Source organism: Amyelois transitella, chromosome 22 (genome assembly GCF_032362555.1).
Source record: "Amyelois transitella isolate CPQ chromosome 22, ilAmyTran1.1, whole genome shotgun sequence".
NCBI classification, from domain to species: Eukaryota; Metazoa; Arthropoda; class Insecta; order Lepidoptera; family Pyralidae; genus Amyelois; species Amyelois transitella.
The window spans coordinates 2,100,735-2,127,810 of record NC_083525.1 but is presented as its reverse complement, the minus strand read 5'-3'; the positions used below and the strand labels follow the sequence as shown (position 1 = coordinate 2,127,810).

At 35.6% G+C, this 27,076-nt stretch overlaps 4 protein-coding genes across 6 annotated transcripts; 2 read left to right on the top strand and 2 right to left on the bottom strand.

The window, feature by feature from the left end:
* Window positions 1-175: 175 nt before the first annotated feature.
* LOC132903175 (protein lethal(2)k10201-like) lies at window positions 176-4,421 on the top strand. 2 transcript variants are annotated; one of them, XM_060950682.1, is made up of 4 exons: window positions 176-457; window positions 1,613-1,759; window positions 2,282-2,480; window positions 2,888-4,421. In XM_060950682.1, exons 2-4 carry the CDS (start codon window positions 1,617-1,619, stop codon window positions 3,218-3,220), a joined length of 675 nt encoding a protein of 224 aa, XP_060806665.1. In that variant the 5' UTR covers window positions 176-457; window positions 1,613-1,616; the 3' UTR covers window positions 3,221-4,421. The 2 variants fall into 2 exon arrangements, with proteins under 2 accessions (XP_060806665.1, XP_060806666.1); XM_060950683.1 differs by lacking the exon at window positions 176-457 and adding an exon at window positions 1,302-1,390.
* LOC106133210 (phosphoglycerate mutase 1) lies at window positions 3,957-6,417 on the bottom strand. The gene is made up of 5 exons (XM_013332855.2): window positions 6,216-6,417; window positions 5,878-6,110; window positions 5,423-5,614; window positions 5,092-5,164; window positions 3,957-4,484 (listed from the first exon to the last, which is right to left on the bottom strand). The coding sequence occupies exons 1-5, from the start codon at window positions 6,316-6,318 to the stop codon at window positions 4,318-4,320; spliced, it is 768 nt and encodes a 255-aa protein (XP_013188309.1). The 5' UTR covers window positions 6,319-6,417; the 3' UTR covers window positions 3,957-4,317.
* Window positions 6,418-6,662: 245 nt separating this feature from the next.
* LOC106133258 (uncharacterized) lies at window positions 6,663-14,547 on the top strand. 2 transcript variants are annotated; one of them, XM_060950625.1, is made up of 7 exons: window positions 6,663-6,900; window positions 7,245-7,349; window positions 8,024-8,212; window positions 8,479-8,625; window positions 9,104-11,457; window positions 12,843-13,067; window positions 14,368-14,547. In XM_060950625.1, the coding sequence occupies exons 3-7, from the start codon at window positions 8,164-8,166 to the stop codon at window positions 14,401-14,403; spliced, it is 2,811 nt and encodes a 936-aa protein (XP_060806608.1). In that variant the 5' UTR covers window positions 6,663-6,900; window positions 7,245-7,349; window positions 8,024-8,163; the 3' UTR covers window positions 14,404-14,547. The 2 variants fall into 2 exon arrangements, with proteins under 2 accessions (XP_060806608.1, XP_013188376.2); XM_013332922.2 differs by having other exon boundaries at window positions 6,664-7,092.
* Window positions 14,548-18,592: 4,045 nt separating this feature from the next.
* Window positions 18,593-22,029, bottom strand: LOC106133218 (uncharacterized). The gene is made up of 4 exons (XM_013332864.2): window positions 21,671-22,029; window positions 21,022-21,111; window positions 20,743-20,849; window positions 18,593-20,015 (listed from the first exon to the last, which is right to left on the bottom strand). Exons 1-4 carry the CDS (start codon window positions 21,863-21,865, stop codon window positions 19,934-19,936), a joined length of 474 nt encoding a protein of 157 aa, XP_013188318.2. The 5' UTR covers window positions 21,866-22,029; the 3' UTR covers window positions 18,593-19,933.
* Between the last annotated feature and the right edge of the window lie 5,047 nt (window positions 22,030-27,076).

Genomic DNA, 27,076 nt, shown 5'->3' with positions numbered 1-27,076 from the left:
GTAAAATATTACAGAGATATGGTATTCAGCAGCGATTAACAATGCCATACACGCAGGGATAAAGACGTGATTACATGTATGTTTGTATGATCATTATGTAAAATTCATGTTCATCGTTCATCAATGATGAACATGAATTTAACATATAATGATCATACAAATCATGATGTCATCACATCATGATTACTAGGTATAAAGACAAGCTATTATTACTTAATCACAATGATTTGGCATTACGACTAGTATAGATGTTATCTGTGAGGTTGAGTATACTATATTCTAGAGATAAGATACAAAATGTTTGACTATAACAAACGTGCCGTGTGGTTAGCGGCACTTTAGAAGAGTATCACTCCATCTGCTCATAAGCATCATCATGGTTATAAGCGCTTTTATCTAGCGAAGAAATAACTGTGCCAGTTGCTTCTCTTTCCACGCAGATTATTACTCACTGAAGGTAATGACGCTTTGAAAGTGGCAGTAAACTTAGTTTTGAGTAATTTATTTGACGTAAACAAATATTGTAAAACCAAAAGATATGACAATTATCAATTAATATGATAGCCTTGCCATTTTAATTAATTTCCTCCCACCCTAAGGTTGACTGGAAGAGATTGCTTTAGCGATAAGTCCGCCTTTGTACCTCATTACCAGTTATTTTTTTCTGATTTTCTTTTTCTTATGTTGCAATAAAGAATCTATCTATCTATCCATGAAGTGCCCTATAATTTGAATTTGGTAAATGCTTATAACACAGGCTGTCGCCTAGCTCCATGCCTTAACATGGGTATTATTCTTTTAGCTCATGGGTTAGCAACTTATCACGATCTGATTATCAATTTCGACGGCCTCTGTGGCGCAGCGGTAGTGCGCTTGTCTTTGACACACACCGGAGGTGTCGGGTTCGAATCCCGGCCAGGGCATGATTGGCCTGGGTCTTGGATGTTTATCTTTATAAGTATTTATTATAAAATATAGTATCGTTAAGTTAGTATCTCGTAACACAAGTCTCGAACTTACTTCGAGGCTAACTTTGTCGGGTATATATTTATTCAGCTGAACGTGACCTTCAGAGTCTATCCACTCCATAAGGGATAATGGTATGTATAGGTAACATACTATTATTCATTATGGAGCATGTGCTTCCCGGTGGCTGGTACATTAGAATACGAGTCACTCTTTCTTTTTCCCGGAGATATTAAAGTATGACGATGATTGATTATATGGGTGAAATATCGTTTTAATATTGCATAGTACCTAGGTATATATAGATATAAAGTTATAATCTAGCCGCGGTGTCTGCGTATCCGATAAGATCTTTTAAAGCAATACTATATTTTTTGATGTAACTATATCCAAAATTAGGAAATGTCACATTATTTTATTATAGGTATATATATACCTTCTTATTAACTAAGTGATAGACTTACAAACGTGGGATTCTTCTTTTAGGCGATGGTCTAGCAACCTGTCACCATTTAAATCTCAATTATATCATTAAGCCAAACAGCTGAATGCGGCCTATCAGTACTTTCAAGACTGTTGACTCAATTTACCCAGAAAGGGATATAGACTTTATATTATATGTATATATACCAAATTATTTTCTCAGAAACATGGACATGAGCACACTTCTAGAACAGCTGGACAAATATGGCGTCGGTAGGCGGAAGTTAGATGACCACTTGTTCAAGGACGATCCACCGCTTCCCAGGCTCGGAGTTTACGACGTCGATGACGAGGACTTATGCCATGAGGTGTAAGTGTTCCATACTGATATTATAAATTCGGAAGTCTGTTGCTTATGATTTCATGGCTAAACCCATCGACCGATTAAAATTATGTTTGCACATTATAGCTACGAAAATAACTCATTTTTGGATTCCTCGATATCGTTGGCGGTTGAACGGTTAAGTTAACCGACTAAAAATTCGTGATACACACAATTCACAGGTTTGAATCCTATCGTTCGATGCTCATAATGCGATGGATACCGAAATGGCAATAACTGCTTAGTACGCAGTTATCTGCTCAAAATTGCAATTCTCATTTCGATTTCTACTGCTCTGACATTTACTTACCTACCACATAAATAACGTGCAAACCGCATTTAATCATATTTTTTATTCATTGAATATGGTTACAATATAGGTCTAAATTAATTAGGTACTTACAGTTTTTGTGCACACATATTCTACCTCTTAAGGCGTCGGAATTATATACATATATTTTAAATATTTTTTTTTTATTATCTTACCAATTCCTGATCACATGTTTGCAGCATAACAACAACGTGTGCAGTCCCAGGATGTTATTACACCACAGAATCTCTGCTATCCTTTGAGAACCACTACAACTCGTCACACAGATACTCTTGCGCCCAATGTAAGAAAGTGATGCCGTCACCCCATTTATTAGACTTGCATATACAAGAGACTCACGATTCGTTCTTCGCTGTCATGGCCGAGAAAAAACCTTCGGTAAGCATTCTTTTTTTGAAAAAAAAAAAAAAAAAAAACTTTCATTTGCTCAAGCTTTTTTTTCCAAGCCAATTGTTAAGCACCTAAGATCCTTTTGCTTCAGCCACATTCATCAATGTTTTGATGTAAGGTCGTCAGTATATGCTTATCGTCCAGAGAGCATCTGTGCAGAGAAGCATAAACAGACCTGACTAAATACTTACTAAGTTTTTAGCTGATAAAAGATAAAACCAACTACGGAAGCATACAACGGGCGTGGCCCGACACACACAATTGGTTAATTTTATACCGTGCCGTGTGGTTCCCGGCACCATGGATATTGCTAATTTAAATTTTACCAATGAAGTAAGACAGCTTGCTCAGTATATATTTTCATTTTTTTAACATAACATGTTAAAAATTTTCAGTATTGCTGCTATATAGAAGAGTGCAAGGAGAAATTCATTAACGCCGAAGAGAGAAAATCGCACTGCGTAAAAATACATAAACTACCAAAAGATTTCCGATTCGAGACAAATTGTAAATTTCAAAAACAAAAAAAGATTAAGAAAAGGTCATCAGCCATGGAGGTGGACGGTGAAAGCTCAAAAGACCAGAAACAATTTAGTTTTATAAATGGCAAGCAAAAATTCACGTATACTGGCAGGAAATTTACAAAAAACGATGAAGAAAAATCAAAAAGACATGTTAATATAGATGTGGTGATGGAGGACTTAAAAGAAAGTCTACCTGATTCTTAACCGGTTTACTCACGAAGGCTGACAAGGCAACCAAAATATTTTCCCCTCTCTATTTAGCAATTCGGTTAACTTCAATGAGAGAGAGATGGGCGAAGTATGTTTTTTGAACGCCCCACAGAGCATTGAAAGTCCAGGTGGCGCGTCAGGTTATGGGCCCGGGCGCCAACAAACAACATATTTATAGGTAACATCAGAGTAATGTTGTAGTTACTACGCGCGCACTGAGAAAATCAGCATATATAAATATATCAAATCTATAACTATAGGCTTTATTGTGATTTATCAAACAGGCCTCGTTTTTACTCCGACCTGTGAACTACACAGACATTCAACAGAGCATCTAAGTGCTGTCCCCGTACTATGCTATGGTACGCGCTACGCCGTTTTTATCGCTGTTCCGTTTCATGTCATAATAAAAAGTGAAACAGCGATGGTTTTTCGCGCGGTAAAAAAGCGTTCACGCGGGCCATCCTACTGCTGCACTACTAAAATGGTTTAAAACAGGATATTGTGAATCTTGCTCACAAGACGACGACGGGGGGTTTATACTGTCTACTACTGTGGAGAATTGGTATAAACTGTCAAAAATTTCACAACTGGCAACCATAGTGGCCAGCTTACATTAATTGGACATTCATTGTTAGATTGGGACCTCAATGTCGACAAATATTAAATGCAATTTTTTTTAATAGATTAATCTTTTAATACACATAAAATAAAAATAAAAAGCAAGAAATATCATCAATTTGTTTTTATTATCATCACGAAAGCGCAATACTAGAATAAATATTCTATCGTAACAGCTGTTGGCATAGATCCAGCTATAAAATTAAAACATTTCTTTTAAGAAAACATTTTTAAAAATTGCACATAGATTTATCACATTAAGAAATCTTTTTATAAAAAAAATTATGCTTTCAAATCACTGGGTAATCCATGTTATTGTATTCCTGACTTATAAATTCAAAGGATTAATTTAAAATTTGTGATCAACTCTAATTACAATAAGTTCAGCGACACATTCCTTAAATAAATAACAGATTATCCTTATTATCTATGGTTACACGATTGTCTATAGTTGCACTATTGTCTATGGTTTACTTGGCTTTCCCCTGGGCGGCGACGGCAGCCATAGCCTTCTTTACGGTTTCCTCGTCTCCGAGGAAGACCATTGAGTCAACAGGTTTCATGTTCTCATCGAGTTCATAGACAAAAGGAATGCCGGTCGGCAGATTCAACTCCATAATGGCAGCATCACTGAGCTCTGAAGAGTACAAATGTGTATAAGATATTGCATAAAAGTCTTAGGAAAAACTTTTACTGGGTAGGAAAAACATTTGGTAAATTAATAAAAGGAAAAAACAAAAGGTGCTTATTATTACATTTTTATATAAAATGCACATTGAACAGAACTGGAATTACCCTTGACGGCCTCTGTGGCGCAGCGGTAGTACGCTTGCCTGTGACACCGGGGGTCCCGGGTTCGAATCCCGGCCAGGGCATGATGAGAAAAGAACTTTTTCTGATTGGCCTGGGTTTTGGATGTTTATCTATATAAGTATTTATTATAAAATATAGTATCGTTGAGTTAGTATCTCGTAACACAAGTGTCAAACTTACTTCGAGGCTAACTCAATCTGTGTAATTTGTCCCGTATATATTTATTTATTTATTTATTTATTTACCCTTTTTGTCATAAAATAAGGCTGCTTTAGCATTCTTCCTGGAGCCAAATGTCTGAGATAACAATTTTTAAGATTGTTGAAAAAGCTCTTGTTTGTTTTGATGACCCAAGGTCAACTGTTATCACACAAAACAAAATAATCACTATGTATAATGTAACAAATATCAAAAATTAATTGTTTGCTTACCATCTAAATGCTTAACGATGCCTCTGAGACTGTTTCCGTGAGCGGCGATGATTATCCTCTTTCCCTCTTTGATCTGTAGAAAGTGGACTGTTATAAATAAATATGCTAATTAGTGTTGATACATTATAAAAATAATTGAGTCCTATCATGGTGTCTCTGTATACAGTGAAAATATGAGGAAGAGTGATAATAAGAACAACAGTGTTCTTCGGCTTCAGCTCCAGATAAAAAGAAATAAGTGATATTATGACAGTGAGACAAAAATATCCCATTTATCAGTTACTTGTAGTAAGTATTCTTTTGACAATGTGCCTTTAGAGAAGCATCTTACCTGTGGCACAATAACATCGTTCCAATACGGCAATGTCCTTTCAATAGTCAGTTTCAAGCTCTCAAACATGGGGAATTCCTCAGGTTTTGGATCACCAGCATAGCGGGGGTCATTTACAATGGTGTCGTAGTATGGGTGGTCTTTCTCCATTGGTGGGGGAGGGATGTCGAAGCTTCTGCGCCAAATTTGGACCTGCAAGCATGAAAGAATATTATTATAAGTTTTGTCAAGTAAGGGTATTTGTTTCAAAATATTGTAATGTATTCTGCTATTCACCACTATACAATTCTAATATTATTCTATCATGTGCGAATTCTTTTATAGGTGATGGGCTAGCAACCTGTCACTATTTGAATCTCAATTCTTTCATTAAACCAAATAGCTGAGCTTGGCCTATCAGTTTTTTCAAGACTGTTGGTCCCAATAAAAAAATGTACCACGCAAATTAAGTATACCTGCTGCTCGCCATATTTGGCTGCCGTTTCAGCTTTGTTTAAGCCAGTGAGTCCACCATAATGCCTCTCATTCAGACGCCAGGTTTTGTTCACAGGCAAGTCTGGCTGCCCAATCTCCTGGAGAACGGTGTTCAGGGTAATCTGAGCTCGTTTCAGAACCGATGTGTGGGCGACGTCAAACTGATAACCTTCGGCTTTCAAGGCCTTGCCGGCAGCCACGGCTTCTTCACGCCCTACAAAATGGTTAAAATGTTCATTAACATCAACAGCCTACAGCCAGTTTATTTTCATAAAATATTAAATAAGTGACAATAAAGCGGAAAATTACAGCAACCTACCCTTATCACTGAGATCAGCGTCGTACCAGCCACAGAACAGGTTTTTCTGATTCCACTCGCTTTCGCCGTGGCGAATCATCACAATCTTATATTTTGCAGGCATTTTTGATAGACTTTTTTAAAGTTTTGATAAATTCCCCCGGTTCAGCAGACGACCTTCACAATTTATTAGTTTGACAGAAACGACCTTTTCGACCTTTAGTCGGTGTAGCCAGCATTATTAATAAACTAATTACAACGACAACACAGAGTAAAGAATATCACGTTTGTATTTTCTACGGTTATTCATCGATTCTGATAGCCTAGCTATTTTATTTGCTTTGAAATAAATACCTACGGTAGGTATAAACGAAAATGTACCTCAGGTGTTTCAATAAATTACTTAATTTTGTAAATGCACATTCATTTTGATCAAAGGCCGTAAGATTGAAATTCTTTTGCTTCCACTTTACGTAGTTGAGTTTAAACTAAAAATATTTTATTTTTCTCTGCTGTCGCTGTCATTGGGTATCGTTTCCGGTATCTATATCTATCTCTTTCTCTCTCTCTCTTGTTCTTGTTGAAATGAAAGTTTGTTATCCAAAATTCCAAACCTAACCTCGAAGAAATTTTATCTTGACTGAGAAAGTAAGATACCCCAAAAAAACGTGTTAATAATTGGCGTTAATTACGCGATTCTACAATGGTAAATAAATATGTCTTGAAACTTTGACTTCATCGATAGTTGAATATATCAGTGCTAAAATGGCTCCAAGAAAAGCTGCTGCTAAACCTGAAACAGTTCAAGCAGTTGCTAAAGGAAGACCTCAAAAGCCTAAAGAAAATAAGGAAACACTGAAAACACCAACGGCTATCAAGATAAAAGTGTTTAAAAAGAGTAAGTGACTATTAGCGAAATCGTATACCAAAAAAGCTGCTTCTTTGGTATTTTGTTATGTTTCTAATGTTAACACTCTTTGATTTAAGAGAACAATGCACATCCTGATTGTTCTTTATGCTTTTTGCTTGAAACTAGTTTTATTTTTTCAGACCTCAGCAGATCAGTCCAAAACCTAGTATCTCCAAATCAAAGTTTACTGGAAAAAAAGAGCAAATATCTGACATCCAAAGACAAGCTTGAGTTAGCAAATAAAGGTTTGTTAAAAAAAAATATTTATATACCATGCACAGTCATGCAAGTGTATGGAGTCCTCATATTAAAGTGCTGGGAACCTTACTACACTAATTTCTTAAATAGGTTTATTACTCATGTTTTGCCTGGGGCCGTATCTGGTTAGCTATGAACATGGATTAAAGGCTTCCAAGGAAGAGTAAGAGGACCTTGGAATTGGTATTAGAAACGGGAAACCCTCCCTTCATGCCCTCCTAGTGGTCTACCACATACAAAGGGAAATAACATACTAACTAAAATCAATGGTGTGAGCTGTGCATCACTCATTACTCAGTCACTGATTAATGGAAGAGTTTTATCCACACTATTAATAAAAAGATTGGTATTTTTGTATATTTGTAACAAATAAACTCAAAAACTATTGGACAAAATTTGGCACACATATAGAAAAGACCTTTGGAAGTATATTTGTTGCTTTTTTTCTGGAATCAGGACAGGAGCAAAGCAAAAATATTCTAAATTTTTATTCAGTATTATAGGATACTTTATATCACTTAATAATTGTCATATCTTTTGGTTTCACAACATTGGTTGCCGTCAAATAAATTACTTTAAACTAAGTTTACGGCTGCTTCCGAAGCCTTGCGCAAAAACTAGAACATATATAAATATATTAAACATCCTTATTTTTTTAAAGTTGCAAGAGCACAACTGAACAAATCGGAGCCAATCGTTTTTCCTTCGCAATCTGAAGTCCAGACTGTGACTAAAGTGGGAAGGAAACGAGGGAGAAAAAAGAAAGTTGAAGAAGTGGAAAATGTTCCGGAAACATCAAACATGAATATTTGTCCAAGCTCGCCAGTCACTGGCAGTACAGACACTGAAGGTACTCACATCTATATCCTTTACGGGGTTGGCAGAGCCAACAGTCTTGAAAAGATTTAAAGGCCATGTGTAGCTGTATGGCTTAATAAAGATTCAAATAGTGACAAGGTGCTTATTGCTAGCCATCCCAAGAATCCAAAGTTTTAAAGTTTTTTAAGCCTGTTCCTTAGTCGCTGTTACGATATCCATGGGAAAGATATGGAGACATCCTATTTTGAAATCTCTTTCTATTTCTCCACCATGTTAAAATAATATTATGTTTTTCAGATGTTTTTGAGCAGCCAAAGCAAAAGATTATTAGGAAGATTACCAGCCCGGTTAAGCAAACGCTGACGAAAAAAACAGCAATGCAACTACCTCTAGACCCTGTCAAGAGAGGTCCTAAGAAGAGAAAACTAGTCAGCCCTTCGGAGGGTAAATTATGACATACATTAATTCCTTTTATGAGGCAGACAGAGCCAAAGCCTAATGATGATGGAATTGAGATTCAAATAGTGACAGGTTGCTAGCCTTAAAGAAGAATCCCAAGTTTATTAGCGTTTCCCTAAAGTGAAGTAGCTGGTACACTTTATTTTTTCTTAGTTATTAAACCAGCATGGAATCTTACTAAGTTAGAACTTTTAACTAACTTGTCACTGTCACTTTAGTTCAGAATTTAAGTGTCTTTCCCAATCTCGAATTTTGGTCAAATGCGGAAACCAGGCAATGTCAGGAGTATTATGCGTGATCAAGTTGTCAAAACTATCTCATAAAGTGTAAATAACTTGTTGTGGATACCCAGGTCCTAAAATCTCATTGTACATTCTTGTATCCTTATAGATTAAAATTCTTGATAACAAAATATTTTGAACACCCATGACACTTTTCCAATATAATTCTCCTTCAATCTCAGGTATCGTCAACCCACCCAAACGTAAATGGACGCAATCCAGAATAACGGAAATGAATATCGTCGTCAAACGGAATTCTGAAGACTGCGACAACAGCAACAAAACTCGTACCGTCACAGTCGCTAAACCAAAAATTGTCAGGAAAAGAACACCCAGAGGTAAGAAAAGTGCTGAAAATATAGCAGGCGTTCAAGAAAATACACCATCTATTGCAGCTAAAGATGCACCAAATAATGAACCAAAAGTTGCAGTAAAAAAAGAGGACAATGGAACTTTCGATAATGCTGGAGCAATAGATTCTCGTAAAACGTCTGTCTGTTCAGAACTATCATGGACCAAAGATATATCGGATTCCAGTAACACAACCTCTTTGAACGCCGTCACCTCGTCAGATTTCGTACTGATTGACAAAAAATTGCCAGAAGTCAAATTGACCAAAATAGATTCCAAAGGGCTTACCCCTAAAACTCCTAGTAAGTCTTCTTTGTCTTCAGATAGTGACAGCTCTGAATCTGAATGTAGCACAAATTGTAAGTCTTACAAGGAAAGTGAAATAATAAGTAAACACTCATTAAATTTGAGCACTTCATCCGAATCTCATATGTCTCCAATAATCACTCAAAAAAACATCAGTATTAACACCATGAATAGCAATGTTAGTAAAATTAGTAAGGCATTAGATAAACTATCAATGAGTCTGAAGAAAATAGATTTAGAAATGATAAATTGGGTTGGTTACCAGAATGAAGACACCAATGTTAACTCTAAAAAATTAAAGGACAAAATACATCAAAGTTTACAAGAGGAAAGTAATATTATTCTTCAGTGTAGACATATCAATAAAGTTTTGACTGATAATGAAGATGGAACACAAACGGAAGTAAATAATGCAGAAAAAGCGGATAATATTAATGATTCTTTTGTCAAACCAACCGATGTTGTCGTGGCGAAAAATATAAATAAATCTGCTGAACATTCCGGTTTAGACAATGGTAACCATAGCAGAGACCAAAATGATTATGGAGATCGTAAATTTGATTTAAATGAGAATTTTGCTTCAGACAATATCGCATACATTCCTTTCGACCAAAATGATGATGAAGATGCTCTATCATTATATGCAGAGAGTATAGGATTTGAATCTAATAGAAACAGCACTTGTTCTCCACCTCTATACAATAATCCTGAATATGAGGAATACATCCCACAATCTGTAACAAGAGATGTACCTCATAACACTATTGTCTATAATCCTACTAAAATTACTAACGTTACTACTCCGGCGCCTAAAAATGTTCCAAATGTGAAACCAACAACAATAGTGTGTGAAAAACAAAATGCGGATTCTACGTCTGTTGTCAGAGAAGGAGTACTAGGTAGTAATCAAATTGACTGTACTGAGAAGTTACCTGATCCCAATGTCAGTGTTAAGCCAGCAATAGTGAAAAAAGGGCCTTGTTTATTAGCAACGTTGTTCAAGCCGTCTCCAGGAGTGAAGAGTGTTGTTTTCAAAGGAATGTGTTTCTTCTTTCTGATAGGGAGTTGCAAGAATCAATTGAGATGTCGATTTCCTCATGTCGAGCCATTACCAATCGATGTGTGCGCGAAATTAATCAAACTTAGTGAAGATGTATTCATTCAAGAATACATGTTGTTGAAGTGTTGGCCAGTATTGAGGAGAAAGTTCGGTATCTGCTTCGTTGATGAGTGTAAGAGACGGGACTTGACTAAGTTATTGGTAGAAATGGCACTAGATTTCGTAACAAAAGCAAATCCGAATTCCCAGGACGATGCCGAGCTCAAAATCCACGTCTTAGAAGAGGCATTGTTGCATTTAAACAATATAGACCTCAGTAATTGTGAAGAGCTACTGAAATATGTGATACAGGGTAAACAGTTGTGTGATTATTTTATGGAGACGATAGCTAACACGCAGAATTTTACGCGGTTCAAGCCGGTTTTCATAAAATTGACCGACTTTGTGATTGAGAATCAGAGGGCGTTCAGTTTGGACGTCGCTACGCATATATTGGAACGCGTGGCGATTCTGCCGTTCAATGATTCTTTGGCTTGGGCGTTGATAAGTATTATAAAGCATACGGATGTTGTGATATTTGAAAATTCAATGATGGCTCAGTTTGAGAAGCAGTTGTCTTCAAATGAGGGTTTGCACCGGGAGTTCATGATGGTGAAAGAGATGGCTGGCATGAGTCGGCCGGTTGTGAGCCAACCTTATGTCCCCGTGGCGCCCTCTATGATGAGACGAGAAGAAATGGAGCGGCCGATGTCAAACCCGATGTACCCTGACGGGGTAAAAAGGTACACGTCGCCGGATACCACGCATTTGGACACTATGGTGAGTTGACATTAATAGATTTAAATTTCCATATTGATAAAGTCAGGTTACTCTACCATAAACAGGCAAGCTGGGATGTGGATAAATTTGAAAGAAGGAAAATTGTAGTACCTTACCTTTCTGGATAAGAGGCATGATTTTATGTATACATACATATAGTCACGTCTTTATCCCTTGCGGGGAAGACAGAGCCAACAGTCTTGAAAGGACTGAAAGGCTACGCTCAGCTTTGTGGGCTAAATAATGGAATTGAGACCCAAATAGTGACAGTGAAGTTTATGTATGTATGTTTGTATTACCTATGTTGCATGTATACAGTCACCGAAATCAAAGGTGGTACTCGTATTAGACTCAAGACTACATTTAAGAGTTGCCAATTTAATTTTTATAAATTAAAATAAAATAAAACATTTCTATTTCTTTATGCTTGCTTTGTTCTTCCTCCTGGCTTTAGTACCGGTTACATCCTCACCACTCTGGAGAGTTTCGCCAGGGTTTCGCCGACTTTAAACCCTGGTTGGGTGAGTCAGGATTTTACACGAAGCAAGCAACTCCCATCTGACCTCCGCAACCTATGTAGGTAAACCTGACCCTTATTGGATCGATCATGATTACAAATCCAATTGCCTGAATGTGCAGGTTCCTTACGATATTTCCCCTCACTCTAAGAGCATTGGTTAGTATTAAACATACATACATACATAGAATCACGCCTCTTTCCCGGAGGGGTAGGCAGAGACTACCTCTTTCCACTTGCCACGATCTCTGCATACTTCCTTCGCTTCATCCACATTCATAACTCTCTTCATGCAAGCTCGGCGGTTTCGGGATACTTTTGACCTGACCCTTTACCAGGACGTTCTTATTTAGATCAAGATACGTTCGTCTAGGTCTTCCCACTCCGACCTATCCCTCCACTTTATCTGTTAGTATTAAAAATAATAATATACGTAACTTTGAAAATTAGTCATTGGTCATATGGCTGAAGTGGGATTTGGTCATGTCTTCATGCGAATCATGCATTTTAGCCGGACACCTTACAGATTTGACCACCGACGCTACTCGCTACTTAAGCTCGTATATCTCTGTAAACAAATATATTCCGTGTGGTTCCCGGCACCAATACAAAAAAGAATAGGACCACTCCATCTCTTTCCCATGGATGTCGTAAAAGGCGAGTAAGGGATAGGCTTAAAAACCTGGGTTTCTTCTTTTAGGCGATGGGCTAGCAACCTGTCACTATTTGAATCTCAATTCTATCATTAAGCCAAATAGCTGAACGTGGCCATTCAGTCTTTTCAAGACTGTTGGCTCTGTCTACCCCGCAAGGGATATAGATGTGACCATATGTATGTATGTAACAAATATATAAAACACTTTCACAGAACAAACCAACAAACGAGCCAGTCATAAAGAGGACTATAAACTTCGATAGAACATTCTCGAATTACAATTCGTCATCAAGCGAAAGCACTGACGACTACCCACGAACGCCCAAGCCTAGTAATCTGTTCGCTTCGTGGAAGAACAAGAGTATATTCAATAAGTGCTCCGCACAGCGGTACCGGAAGCGAAGAACGGATCGACAGGTCACGTATGGGGGGACTTCCGTATGTATATCTTTTTGTTAGCCGACTACAGATAAAAGGTGGTTTGTATGTTGGTTATTTGAGTGAAGTCACTAAGTGCATTGATTTTATTATGTCTAAACTTGGATAAAATGAGGTAAGTAGCTCCGGAAATTGAGTACCAATGTTCTCAACAAATATTGAACATGTTCACTAAATCAATGAATGAATGAGTCATAGTATTTTGATAAAGTTTCAACTACGACCCTTTAAAGGTAACTTAACTTGTTAATAATATCTGTGTTTATATTCTTATCACAATTTGGACCATTAGTATCAGTCATTAAAATACTATTTATGAATAATAAAGGTATTAAACACGCGCGTAACATACCTTTATTGTATCTTTATTTATTTTTATAAACAAATATTGAACATGTTCACTAAATCAATGAATTTCTCAACAAATATTGAACATGTTCACTAAATCAATGAATGAATGAGTCATAGTATTTTGATAAAGTTTCAACTACGACCCTTTAAAGGTAACTTAACTTGTTAATAATATCTGTGTTTATATTCTTATCACAATTTGGACCATTAGTATCAGTCATTAAAATACTATTTATGAATAATAAAGGTATTAAACACGCGCGTAACATACCTTTATTGTATCTTTATTTATTTTTATAAAGGTTCGTATCGTGCGCGTTTAATATCTGTATTATTAATAAATACCTAGTGTGATGCAATGCGAAAGTTTTAAATCATTTATAATCATAAAAATTAAAATATTTTGATACATATCTATTATCTTGCGAAGATTTTAAATTAAGTATCTATATAATGAAATGCTCAGTAATTTTGTTGACTTACCCACAGTGGTGACAAGATTTAGATCAAGCCTAGGCCGCCATTTTGTTTTTACCATGTTGTTCAAGTCGAGTATTAATCAACGACTGGTCAGATATACAAACGTGCTGGACACTGCTTTTTCTGTCTCATAATTAGTTATTTCTAATTGCACCCTCCGCCGCCAAAATATGCTTTGGGGCGGCTCATTATGCAATTGGTCTCTTTCGTAAAATGTCCCCTGGTCGCAAAATGTCTCTTTCGCAAAATGTATCTCTAATTTTATATGATGACTCCAATAAATGATTGTGCTTTGAAAATCAAATGTTATTCTAAGTCCCTGGCGCGATATTTTGCGACAGAGACAATCTGCGAAAAAAGACATTTTGCTAAAGTGATATTTTACGAAAAGACCTTTTGCGCATGATAACGGGGCCCAGGGTGCGCTTTCTGACATTTATTACATTCTAATGCAAAAATTTTGTTTCAGAATTTCCCGAGACGACCCGGGCCGGATTTCTTTTAGCGTTTATGTATTTTTGTTACGTTAATTTAACGTTCCTACTATATATTTTTAAGAAAATTATTTTTAAGTTTTTTGTATATCTCATTCGAGATATTTTGATACGATCCTATTCTTTAAGTACAAACTGCAATTGTTATAAAGTAAGTTTATGATAAAAGGCTTCGAATCAAAATACGTTGTTGAAAAATTTACTTGTCTGAAGCTGAGCTTATAATACTGTATTTTTGGAAAATCAGTGTAACATCCTTGGTATTATACAAGTTTCAGACTGGCACCTATATTACTAAGAGAGTAAAGTTTATCTGTGGGCAACTGTACCGGGCATAATGTCAGTGCTATAAGTTTGAAACACTTTCTTAATTGAGTGATCTTATTGGCAAATGAAAGTATTTTTACACAATTTGGGTAAATTAAAAAAAAAATTCTCCACAATATAACAGTTACTTTCTAAACAATATTATAGATAAAAACATATATTTTATGGATGACCTGTTGTGAAGAAGTGGTGCCTGAATTAAGTATCATAATATAAATCTACCTCAAATTTTTAACACGTTTTATTAAAATAACGTGGTACTGGTAAATAGTGTCGCATATTAAAAGCGGACACTCAGTATATGATTCTCGTTTCGGGTAATATGTCTTTCCTACGGAAGTCGTAAAAGGCGACTAAGGGATAGACTTATAAACAAAGGATTCTTTTTGTAGGCAATGGACTTGCAACCCGTCACGATTTTAATCTCAATTCCATCAAAAAGCCAAACAGCTGAACGTGGCCTATCAGTCTATTCAAGACTGTTGGCTCTGTCTACCCCGCAAGGGATATAGACGTGATTATATGTATGTATGTATGTACTAGAGAGAATTTTATTGAATTTTTTTAAATAGAGTCGGTTAGTCGGTGTGCGGTTTACATACATACATAAAATCTATATCCCTTGCGGGGTAAACAGAGCCAACAGTCTTTGTAAAGACTCGGTTGATGATGTTTGGGTTTACTTTGTCCTTAATTATGAAACGCGATTTACCAGACACCCTGTATATTCACTTTTGACTGTAGAACTGCCTATTATTACAGAATGACATTATTTTAAGACGAGCATAGTTTCTTACCATTAGTACCAATTAGTGGTTTTTTAAATATTCTTATTTGTTAACGCTGTATTATGTATGTTTCATAATTATAAATAGATTTAAGTTTGAGACAGTCTAAGAAGTCTTTAATTGTTATAATAAATTTGGAAATATAATAATATAGAAAGCTCTCTCTAGCTATATTATTATAGTATATATCAATTCTATTTTACAATAGCATATTTATGAATCGGTGATTTATGTAAACATGTTTTATGTAAACGAACGAAAAACTAATAGAAGCAGTCTAAGATACTCTACCAAACCTATAACTTGTCCCGAACCAGCTACACATAAGTTCATTTAACAAAAATATTCGTTTTTATTTATTCAATTTGTAAAGATATCTTGTGACAATAACATCAGTGAGAAATCAGAAATCAAATTTAAGACGCATTAATTAATGGCCTTTTTGGACTGATCATGAATAAGGGCCATGCCACACTGGCGTATTGCAAACGTTTTTTAAAACGGCCACGCAGCGAATACTCAAAATGGTTGCGTAATAAAGTTCCAGTGGAATTTGCGAAAAATCTGTTTTCTAGTAAAAGCTACATATAGTTACAAAATAAATTTACAACTGCCACTCCAGAATAACTGTTCAGAAGTTTAGTCCTCAAAGTTTGTGAGAGACACAGGTTACGCATTTATGACTAGGTAGTATAAATATATTTTTTTTCATATTCACTTTCATAGTCACTATAGCATTTGTAATTATTTTCAGTTTGATAATATTTTCATCATTCATTTCATATTGTATAAAAACTAATTAGGAACTCTTAGATTTGTAAAAATACTGTTTTCTTTAATAGGTAACACTCTTTAAGTTTTATACATACGTATTAAAATAAGTAAAGGATATTTGCCTGGAATCAGTGATAAAATAATGTTATGTTGTACAGTTCATGGACGAAGATTCACTGGCGTCTGAATTTAGTAATTTTAAGGCAAAATTTCGTATTTTTTTTTTTAACTATTAACATATTTTGTGGTACACTTACGAACAAAAGTATGTAGGTACTATTTTTTTTTTATGCAGGCCGCCAGTGGTTTTCGTTTTGCCATACTTTTAACTATAAGTAAAATTTAAAAGTAAATGTTTGATAGGTTTACGTTAGTTAGGTGTTTTTGTTATCGACGTAAAAATTGTTGAATTTTATCAGCGCCAAACTGGATATAATTTGTAATAAAAATATATAATATAAAGAAGTTTTTTTTAAAATAAAACAATTCATATCGTAGAAAAACATTATATTATTAAATGTCTTATTACATTGTAGATATTCAATATAGAAATAAACAAATAAGTACATCAGTGATGTTGAGCCTCATATACCACATACCTACTACTTTGAAAAAATAAGCATATCTTATACAGTCCGCTACTTTACAAATACAGCCTTTTTTTTACTAAACACGAGCAGCCTCAACTTGAATAATGATGGCTTTTAAACAATATCTAAACTTTCACAGCTCTGTGCATAAGACATCCCAAAATTAATAACTATAATATGTAATTACTCAAAAACAGAAGTGTGTTGAAGATCAATAAATACCATACAAAAAAATAATATTTTTTTTTAAATGGAAAAGAAAATTTCAGCATATTGTAGGAGATAATAGCAGTAATATTGGAGGAGAAAAAGTCGAGCAAGTGAAAGAGGTTTGTAGGTATATCTAAGATCAAAGTTTACATCAGATAGAAAGTGTGATAGATATTGAAAGGAGAGTGAACGCGGTAAACTTGGTGAATGGAGCATTAGGTACATGCTTTTGCGAACAGTCAGAGATAGTCCAAAAAGACTCGCCTGGCTGTGCATGTGGGCATGTTGATCCCGACATTAATGTATGGGAGTGAAAGTTGGGTGTGGCAAAAGAAGCACGAAAGCAGAATACGGAAATGAGAGCGTTAAGGAGTATGATCAGTGTTAAATTGAGTGACAGGATAAGGAACAGCGAGAGAAGGGATGTTGTGATGTGAAAGAAGATGTAGTACAAGGAATAGAAAAGGGTTTGGTCATTTGGAGAGCAAGAAAGCTGATTGACTAAGCAAATATACAAGGAGAGTGTGGAGTCCTGGCAAAAGGTCAGGTCAAGAGTACTAACCCGAAAGCGCAGAGCTTGCATGAAGAGAGTTATGAATGTGGACGAAGCGAAAGAAGTATGCAGAGATCGAGGCTAGTAATTAATATAATAAGTAATGTAGTCTCTGCCTACCCCTTCGGAAAAAAGCGTGATTTTATGTAAGTATTTAAAAAATAAAAAAATCGATTCTTCCGATTTCTAAGGAAAATTATTCTGTTTCATAATTTTGCTGTGAAAATTTAGATAAGTACTTTTCATAAAGACGCCTTTTACTAATTAATAAATACACACATTGGCAGGGTTAAATAAACCCTTCGACATAATGACATAAATTGGTATTACTCTAGCATTGTAAGAAAAGATTTAGGTACATTTATATTATCGTTTCTGCAGCATTATATAGAAATAGTTGAAATTAATAGTGAAATTGTAATTATATTTAGTTAGACAACTACCTAAAGAATAAAAATAAGTCTTGAATAAATGAAGACTTGCATCAGAAAAAAAAACAAATTTAATGACTGGTATTTCATACTCCTATCTATACAAAAATAAATTTGCCAAATTATTGAAAAACATCTAAAAAATGCTATGTGTATATCGATTACTGATAAATCAGTCTTACACAATTTATTATTGGATACCTACGAAATAAAATCACTCTTTACAAAAACACTAAAACCTGTTAAGTAGCGTTGGAAAAACATTTTCCTGCGACTACTTTTGTTCTTAATAAATAACTTTTTAAAAAACCTAAATATTATTACATCAATTATAAAATATTATAGGCATCTTATACCACTTAAAACTAAGCGTTAGCAGACTAATATTGTCGTAGCGAAGCGTAGTAAATACATCACCTTTCTCGCAATTTTACGATACAATTTTGGCATTTTTAATACTGGATATGACTTTAATACTTGTTGTTATTAATATACCATATAATAATATTAATAAAAAAATAATATATTCTATAGTTTGCCAAATGCCAGCTTGCAAAATAAGCTATAAACCAGATGTAATTTAGTGTAAGTGCTTATGTTATTATTTTTTTACTCAAACACAAGAAATTTAGAATTTTACTTGCCACAATGAGAAAAACAAGGCATTAACATAATAACCGGTTATTTCTGATTCATTTTTCTTTTCACATTGAACAATAATTGTTGAAATTATGAAAATGGGAATTATAAAAATTCTACATACTTACATAATATACTTGAAACTTCAGGAAGAATAATGTTCAGTCCTTTTCATATAGAATATAATATATATTACATAAGCCCCATTCCAGATGCATTAGCAGAGAAGCTAATACAATTACATGACATTTAGCACCAATTGCATAAAAACGGCTATAGAAGGCTTGAAGCTATTATAAAAACATTAAAATTATGGTTTAAAAAAATACTTTTATTCAGAAATAAAATAACACGAATGAACAATAGAGGTTCATTTGGGATTGATGATAAATAAAATTATATAAAAATATTTTGAATTAGATTATTTCCTTCCAGCCTTCTATCAAGCCTTCCTGTGACGTGCATAAAATCTACCATTTGTTGCTTTGACAAAAAAAATCGTTTTCGCTTTCATTTCTAAGAGAAAATTTGGATTTCAATTAAATATTTGGCAAAGCGAATAAATTATACATACTTAGGATTAAAATTTGTTTCTACAGTAAAATATTCTGCGATGGGCCAGCAACCTGTCTCTATATTTTTCGAGACTATTGGCTCTGTCCAACCCATAAGGGATAAAAGGTAGAATAGGGTAGATCCAGTCTGTTTGTATGTTATGCACGTCACTACACTCGACAAACCATTCAAAGCATCTTAAATTAAACGGTGGGTTACAATATTATAAGAGATGATGTAAGTTTCCTAAATTTCTATAAAGATTTCTCATTGTATATAAAAGATATAAACTTTTAAAATCTAATGCATTTAAAATATTTTTTTGTCTGATAAACTTCTACATTCTAAAAATAATTTCCAGTAACCCATAGCACAAGTCTCTAACTTACTATGGGGCTAGCTCTATCTGTTCTCCCGTATATATTTCAACTAATATTATATAACTTATATAATAAACTTGGGATTCTTCTTTTAGGCGATGGGCTAGCTATCTGTCTCTCTTTTCGAGACTGTTGGCTCTGCCTACCCTGTTCCATTACAGGGTAAAGACGTGATAATAGGTATTCATGTTATATAATATTTATTGTAACAATGTTTGGAAATATTTCGAAATCTTTCAAAATTTAGGAAACATTACATATAAATTCACCTCTTGTTTTGGTACATTAGACGGATCAATGGAAGAGAACCCGCGGCCGTTTCTTGGACAGCAGATGCCATGACTGCGCTATGCTTTTGTGACGTTTCGGCGATAAACTGAAAAAATCACATATTTGTTGTAATGTTGCGCATTATTTGTTTAATTCCAGTTTTTTTTAATCAAAGACAACAGCCAGCAAATTATTAACTAGGTTAGTGGTAAGTATTTGAAAAATTTACAAATTAAATAACTTGTCTACCCCTCCGGGAAAGAGGCGTGACATAGTGCCAGTTACAGCAAGACTACTTACATACGCACCGGAATCGACTTTTGAAATAAAAATAAAAACATACACGTATTTCCTGCCCATGTACGGAGCTATGTATATTTATTTGTCTGTTTATCAGAATAAGTGACAAAATAATCAAGTTTATTTCAACTACGTTATTGCGTGCAAGCGATCACTTAAATCGTTCATAACTTCATAAATCTAACTTTATAAGCCTTAAGTTACAAAATAAGTGCTTAAGTAGAACAGAATGGAGCCCAGTTTTTGAATAAGTAACCACCAATTACCGTGATGGGCGTGGCTTTAACTAAATTATACGTCCACTCCATAAATTGTCATTTGATGCATCTAATTTATTAAATTGTCATATAGTAAAGTACAGATAGAATCACTTATGGTCTTTATATTTAACTATTAAATGCATAAAGCAGGAGTAAACAATGGAGTACTTAAATTTAAGTTAATATTAAATAATATACTTTATTACTTAATACAAATAAAGATGGTACATTAAATAAAAAATATTTATACCAGAATCGAAATCATATACAAACCCATGTTCTGGAGTGTCGGGCATGTACGGAGACATCCTGAAGTCGCGGCTGTGAGGCGTTTCAATGCCAAACGGGCTGTACAGTTTGGCTGGACTTCTGCCAAGAACCTGAAATATTAAAAAGAAAATAATGATGGCAGTAAGACGGCAGGTTTATCCAAACTCTAGTATTGCCTGTATGTGTTAGAAAAATCCTAATAATAATTTTCATTCCTGCGGGGTTTACGGGAATCCTCACTAAATAATTATATGTTAAATTTCAATAAAAATGGATATTTACCTTTTTCTTCATAACAGGCGTAGAAGGAGCCCGGCATGGTGACCCCATCTCAGCTAACCGATGCCTGCGTCTGCCAGCCAGCCTCAAATGCTAATATCATACAAAACATATTAACAAATAAGATTTTGTTTAACAAACCAGTTCACTGGTATATTCTTATTGTAAAAGATCAGATTTTTTTAACAAAAATCAAAAAAGCTGATTGCTGATGGATCCCACATTCACATTGTACTACATTATTGAATTCTTAAGAAACTGCTTTGTAAAACAGAGAACCTATGTTACATAAATCTACTCAGTACTTTGGTAGTTTATAAGTTCTCCCTAAGAAATCTTCTCGTCAATATTTATTATGTGTGCCGTGTGGTGCCCAGGAATAGAACCACTCCATCTCTTTCCCTTGGATGTCGTAAAAAGCGACTAAGAGATAGGCTTACAAACTTGGGATTCTTTTTTAAGCGATGGGCTAGCAACCTGTTACTATTTGAATCTCAATTCTATCATTTAGCCAAATAGCTGAACATGGCCATTCAGTCTTTTCAAGAGTGTTGGCTCTGTCTACCCCGTAAGGGATATAGACGTGACCATATGTATGTATGTATGTAATATTTATTATTTTTTCATTATTTCATTATATGGTATATCTTACCTGAGACAAGTTCCCAAATGTGTTCCTGACACTCCTAAATGTTCTGGAAATCTTCTCAGCGCCAGACTGCAAGGCACGGCGTGAATTAGCGAATGTTTTTCCCTTAAAAAGGCTATTATTATAACATCCATCAACATTTTTCAGGCTGTGTGATGGGGAATCGATCCCAGCGTCCGATGCAAAAGGGTCCTTCATTTTCAATGTAATAAGGCGATATTTAGAGTCAATAACACTTAAATAATATTTAACTATATACTTTCCGAATAATAGATGAATAAGCAAAGGTTTCAGTAAATTGTTCTTCAAAAAATCAATTGCATGAAGTTCACACTGTTTAAATCCTTCCTTTGTTCGTCCGTTATTTTATTGAACGTTACTAGCTAGGGATGGCGATCTGAGATCGTTTAATTGAATAATCGATTATTCAAGGCATAAATATCGATTTTTTAATAGCAATATGTTAATGATTCAATCCAGAATTTTTTTTTAAATTTAGATATGAAGCGTTGGGAGTATTAACTTTTTCATGCGATAAAAACATTTTAGAAATAAATGTTGTGGCGACATCTCTACGCCACTCGTCAACAACATCAAATCAACAACAACTGTCAATCATCGCGAAGAAATTGACGCGCTCAACCAATAGCAGCGAAGTATCTAGAACGCGATTTCAAAGATTTCACGGATTGGAGCTATATATACAACCTCCGACACAACATCGTCGAAGCCGCGGTTCCCCAGGCATAACACCTAGCCTGGCGGAAGATCTTCCCTTTGGTGGCGGTCGAGCCGAATCATCGCTCCCGCTACATTGGTGACCCCGACGTGATTGGAAGCAACCTTCTCCATCATCATCAACTCCAATCCTCAGCATTATTAAGGTTGTATAGCACAAGCAAGAAATAAAAAGAAAGACACTGTCATGTCACTCGTGACTTCTGAAAAAAAACTGTGATGTGTGAATATTCTAATATCTTTATAACTCAATAAAATATATCTATTATATTGTGTAGTGTATTTAAAATAAAAGTATAAAATCTATTGTGTGCTACGCGGGCTTCTATTCCACTGCAGGTAACGATTCTCAGCCTTTATCAGGTTCTGTGCCCCACTGGAAGATCGAAGCGAAGTATCATGGATTTTTCTACAAAAATTGAAATTGGAAAGTTAACAGGAAAGGAAAACTGGGCTACCTGGAAATATAAAATTTCTATTATGCTTGAAGGCACGGAAGGTGCTTTAGAAGCAGTAGAGGGTAAGCTTATGAAACCTATTCTTAATGACGGAGCAGGTGACGCCGAAATCAGCACCTATAATTCTGCGATGGCTAAATATAGGCGGACTGAGAGTGGTGCTCTACTCATGTTAACAACCAATATGTCAGAGGATACACTCAAAAAAGTTATGAGATTTAGAACCGCACATGAAGTTTGGCAAGAGCTGCATAGACTATTTGATGGACAAACAGACGACAGAGCGTATAATTTATGTTTAGAATTCTTTGGGTTTCGGCATAAGAAAGAAGATGACATTCCAACACATATGTCACATCTCAAAAATTTATGGACAGAATTAAAGGTAGAGATTTCAAAAATCGACCCTGACGCTAAACTCCCTGAAATGTTCCTCATATGTAAAGTCTTAGATACGCTTGATGACAAATATTTTAACTTTAAGTCAAGTTGGCTAATGCTCAAACAGTCAGACAGAACGATCGATAGTTTGACGAGTCATCTGTGTACGTTCGAAAGAGAGTTAGGTAGTCAAGAGTCAGACTCAAAACAAGAGACGCTAGTGATTACACCTAATGAACGTAAAGGAAAAAAGACTGTGGATGAACAACTGATCTGTAACTATTGTTCGGGAAAAGGACATAGAGTTCGGAAGTGTAAGAAGTGGATTAAGGACGGGAGGCCACCAAAACCAACTTCAGGCACATCAGCATCCAGTTCAAAGTCTAAGCAAGTGCAACAGATTTCGTTAATGGTAAATGCTTGCTCTAATAATCAGATGCAAGATAGAGAAAATTGGTACGTTGATAACGGCGCGACGGTACACATTGCTGTCAAGAAAAGTTTCTTCAATGATTTTCATGAATTTGATTCAGATCACACTGTCAATACGGCAGATGGAACTACAATACCAGCTTTAGGAACGGGTTCTGTAGAGGTGGAATCAAATGTCAATGGGCAGAAAGAAATAATAACTTTGAACAACGTGTGGCTAGTACCATCCTTAACGAAAAATCTGTTTTCACCATTGGCTGCACAAGATAAGGTGCAAAATAGTGTGTTTACTTCTACAACCAGAGAGTGCAAGCTGGATATTGCCGGCACGACTAAAGTTGTTGGAAGCAGGTCCCATTGTGGTGGACTTTATAAGTTAGAAATAAAGACAATTGTTCCGACTAAGCATTCAGCTATAGAAATAAACGCTGTGACAGGCTCTAATTTGCTACAGTTATATCATGAACGACTTGCGCACCAGGACAAACGACATGTTATTCGCGTGGTAAAACGTGAGTTAGGCATTCAACTTAGTCCAGATAAAATGACGTGTGAAGGTTGTATTTATGGAAAGTCTCACCGAAAGCCGTTTGGGACAAGGGAAAGAGCTAAAGCAGTTGGAGAGCTAATTCACACAGACGTTTGTGGTCCCTTCGCAAAAAGCATCTCGAAATATCAATACTACGTTTTATTTAAGGACGATTATTCGAGTTATCGCATGGTTTACTTCATTAGACACAAATCGGAAGTTAAAGATAAACTCCTTTTAATGCTTCAAGAAGTAAAGAATGCTGGGCATACTGTCAAAACTCTTCTGAGTGACAATGGTGGCGAATTCAATAATGAAAACGTTCGTAAAATATTACAGAGATATGGTATTCAGCAGCGATTAACAATGCCATACACGCCAGAGCAGAATGGCTGTAGTGAGAGAGAAAATCGGACATTAGTAGAGGCTGCTAGATCGATAATGCATGCAAGAGGAGAGTTACCACAAGTACTATGGGCTGAATTAATTAACACAGTTACATATCTTCTAAATAGGACCGGGCCTACAAGAGAGGCAGATAAGGTACCATATGAACTGTGGTTTGGGAAAAAACCTAAGATATCCCATCTTAAGATTGTTGGTAGTACATGTTACGCACATGTTCCAAAACAGAATCGTAAGAAAATGGAGAAAAAAGCGATTAAAGGCATTTTAGTCGGCTACGAGAATGATGATGGCTATCGTGTTTGGGATGGAGTCAAGACGTTGAAGTCGAGGGACATAACGTTTGAATCTGATGTTGAATTCAAGACTATCATCAATAATCCTATTTCGTCAGAGGGAGCGCCAAACAACGATTATTGTGAAAACATTCAAGAATTGCCTGAAAATGCAGATCGTCTTGATCATGGTCTAGAGGGAGAAAATAGTCTAACTAGAGAAGACCAAGATCAAAGAATTCAAGATAGAGAGAACTCTGAAGTAACACCTACGATGATTGACAATCCACATTATAATTCAAGGGAAAGCTTACACGAGGAAGAAGTATTTGTTGATGCTGATCAAAATCAGTTGGAAATAGTAGAGCCTCTTGAAACAGAAGTGGAGCCTCGTTATAATCTGAGAGATAGATCAACAATTCTGCGTCCTAAGAAGTTTGATGATTATGTGTGTTTTGTGGGTGTAGAGAGATTTCCTGAGACCTATAAGGAAGCTCTTGAGAGAGAAGATAGAGCTGAATGGCAAAAGGCCATGGCTAGTGAACTTAAGTCTCTTGAAGATAATGAAGTTTGGACGTTGTGTGATTTGCCGCCAAACAAAAGAGCGCTTCCATGTAAATGGGTCTTTACAATTAAACGCCAACCAGATGGCACAATAGACAAATACAAGGCAAGACTTGTAGCAAAAGGGTTCAAGCAACGAAAAGGGATTGACTATGAACAGACCTATAGTCCGGTGGCCCGGATGGCTACAATAAGAGCTTTGTTAAGTGTCAGCGCCAAAGAAAAACTACATCTGATGCAATTTGACGTGTCGACTGCATTTCTAAATGGCAAGGTCGAAGAAGAGATTTACATGAGTCAGCCTGATGGATTTAGCGATGGCACATCAAAAGTCTGTCGATTAAAGAGAAGCCTATACGGACTTAAGCAAGCACCACGCTGCTGGAATTCTTGCTTTGCGGAAATCCTGCTAGAAAAAGGTTTCGTACAGAGTTCTTCTGATAATTGTCTATTCACAAAGATTATGAAAGGCAAGAAAATTTTGATAACTCTTTATGTGGACGATGGACTTGTAGCAACAACAGATGAAGCTTTGGCACACCAGTTCCTTAAAGAATTAGGAAGTACAATAAAAATCACAATAAAACCTGCTTCTTACTATCTAGGTTTGGAAATTGAGAGATCTGAAGACAGTTCTGTATATGTTAAACAAGAAGCTTATACAAGGAAGATTTTGGATCGATTTCGAATGTCAGAATGTAATCCAGTATCGACACCAATTGAAAGAAATCAGATTTCTGAATTAGGGAAAGTGCGAAATGGAGATTCTGAGAAGCAATTTCCATACAGAGAAGCAGTAGGTGCTTTAGCATACCTTATGACAGGCACACGGCCTGATATAGCTTATGCTGTTGGAGTAGTTTCTAGAAAACTGGAAAACCCAACCGAAAGTGATTGGCTAAGAGTAAAAAGGATATTCAGATATCTGAAGGGAACAATATCCTTTGGCTTAAGATATGAAGCAAATTCTGTTAGAAACTTGGTTGAAGGTTATAGTGATGCAGATCACGGAGGTGATGATATGACTGGACGTTCAACAACAGGAGTCGCTTGTCTTTTTGCTGGAGGAGCTGTTTCGTGGTTAAGCCAACGGCAACCATCGGTAGCGATTTCAACGACTGAAGCTGAGATTGTTGCAGCAAGTGAAGGAGCACGAGAGTTGGTCTGGCTTCAAAGAATTTTCAGTCAACTAACATGCTTGGAAAATGTACCAACATTAAAAGTAGACAATGAAGCAGCCATTCAGCTTGCAAACAATCCCGTATTTCATAAGCGAACCAAGCATATCCGAGTGAGACACTTTTTTGTTAGAGAGACAGTGCAAGAGGGACTGGTTCATATTATGAAGACAAGCTCAGTTGAACAATTAGCTGATTTATTGACGAAGGCTGTTCCAAAGCCCAGGCTCATCAAGTTAAGAGCCAACTTGGGGCTACAAACTTTTCTAGCTAGTGAGGGAAAGTATTAAGGTTGTATAGCACAAGCAAGAAATAAAAAGAAAGACACTGTCATGTCACTCGTGACTTCTGAAAAAAAACTGTGATGTGTGAATATTCTAATATCTTTATAACTCAATAAAATATATCTATTATATTGTGTAGTGTATTTAAAATAAAAGTATAAAATC

Coding starts and splice junctions, on each gene's coding strand:
- LOC132903175 (XM_060950682.1), top strand. CDS start 1,617: ATGGACATGAGCACACTTCTAGAACAGCTGGACAAATATGGCGTCGGT. Junction 1,760..2,281: donor GAGGACTTATGCCATGAGGT/GTAAGTGTTCCA, acceptor ACATGTTTGCAG/CATAACAACAACGTGTGCAG. Junction 2,481..2,887: donor TGGCCGAGAAAAAACCTTCG/GTAAGCATTCTT, acceptor AAAAATTTTCAG/TATTGCTGCTATATAGAAGA.
- LOC106133210 (XM_013332855.2), bottom strand. CDS start 6,318: ATGCCTGCAAAATATAAGATTGTGATGATTCGCCACGGCGAAAGCGAG. Junction 5,615..5,877: donor CCAAATATGGCGAGCAGCAG/GTATACTTAATT, acceptor TCATGCTTGCAG/GTCCAAATTTGGCGCAGAAG. Junction 4,485..5,091: donor CATCGTTAAGCATTTAGATG/GTAAGCAAACAA, acceptor TGTACTCTTCAG/AGCTCAGTGATGCTGCCATT.
- LOC106133258 (XM_013332922.2), top strand. CDS start 6,960: ATGGCTCCAAGAAAAGCTGCTGCTAAACCTGAAACAGTTCAAGCAGTT. Junction 7,093..7,244: donor GATAAAAGTGTTTAAAAAGA/GTAAGTGACTAT, acceptor TTATTTTTTCAG/ACCTCAGCAGATCAGTCCAA. Junction 7,350..8,023: donor GCTTGAGTTAGCAAATAAAG/GTTTGTTAAAAA, acceptor ATTTTTTTAAAG/TTGCAAGAGCACAACTGAAC.
- LOC106133218 (XM_013332864.2), bottom strand. CDS start 21,865: ATGAAGGACCCTTTTGCATCGGACGCTGGGATCGATTCCCCATCACAC. Junction 21,112..21,670: donor CATTTGGGAACTTGTCTCAG/GTAAGATATACC, acceptor GTATGATATTAG/CATTTGAGGCTGGCTGGCAG. Junction 20,016..20,742: donor CCCGACACTCCAGAACATGG/GTTTGTATATGA, acceptor TGATTTTTTCAG/TTTATCGCCGAAACGTCACA.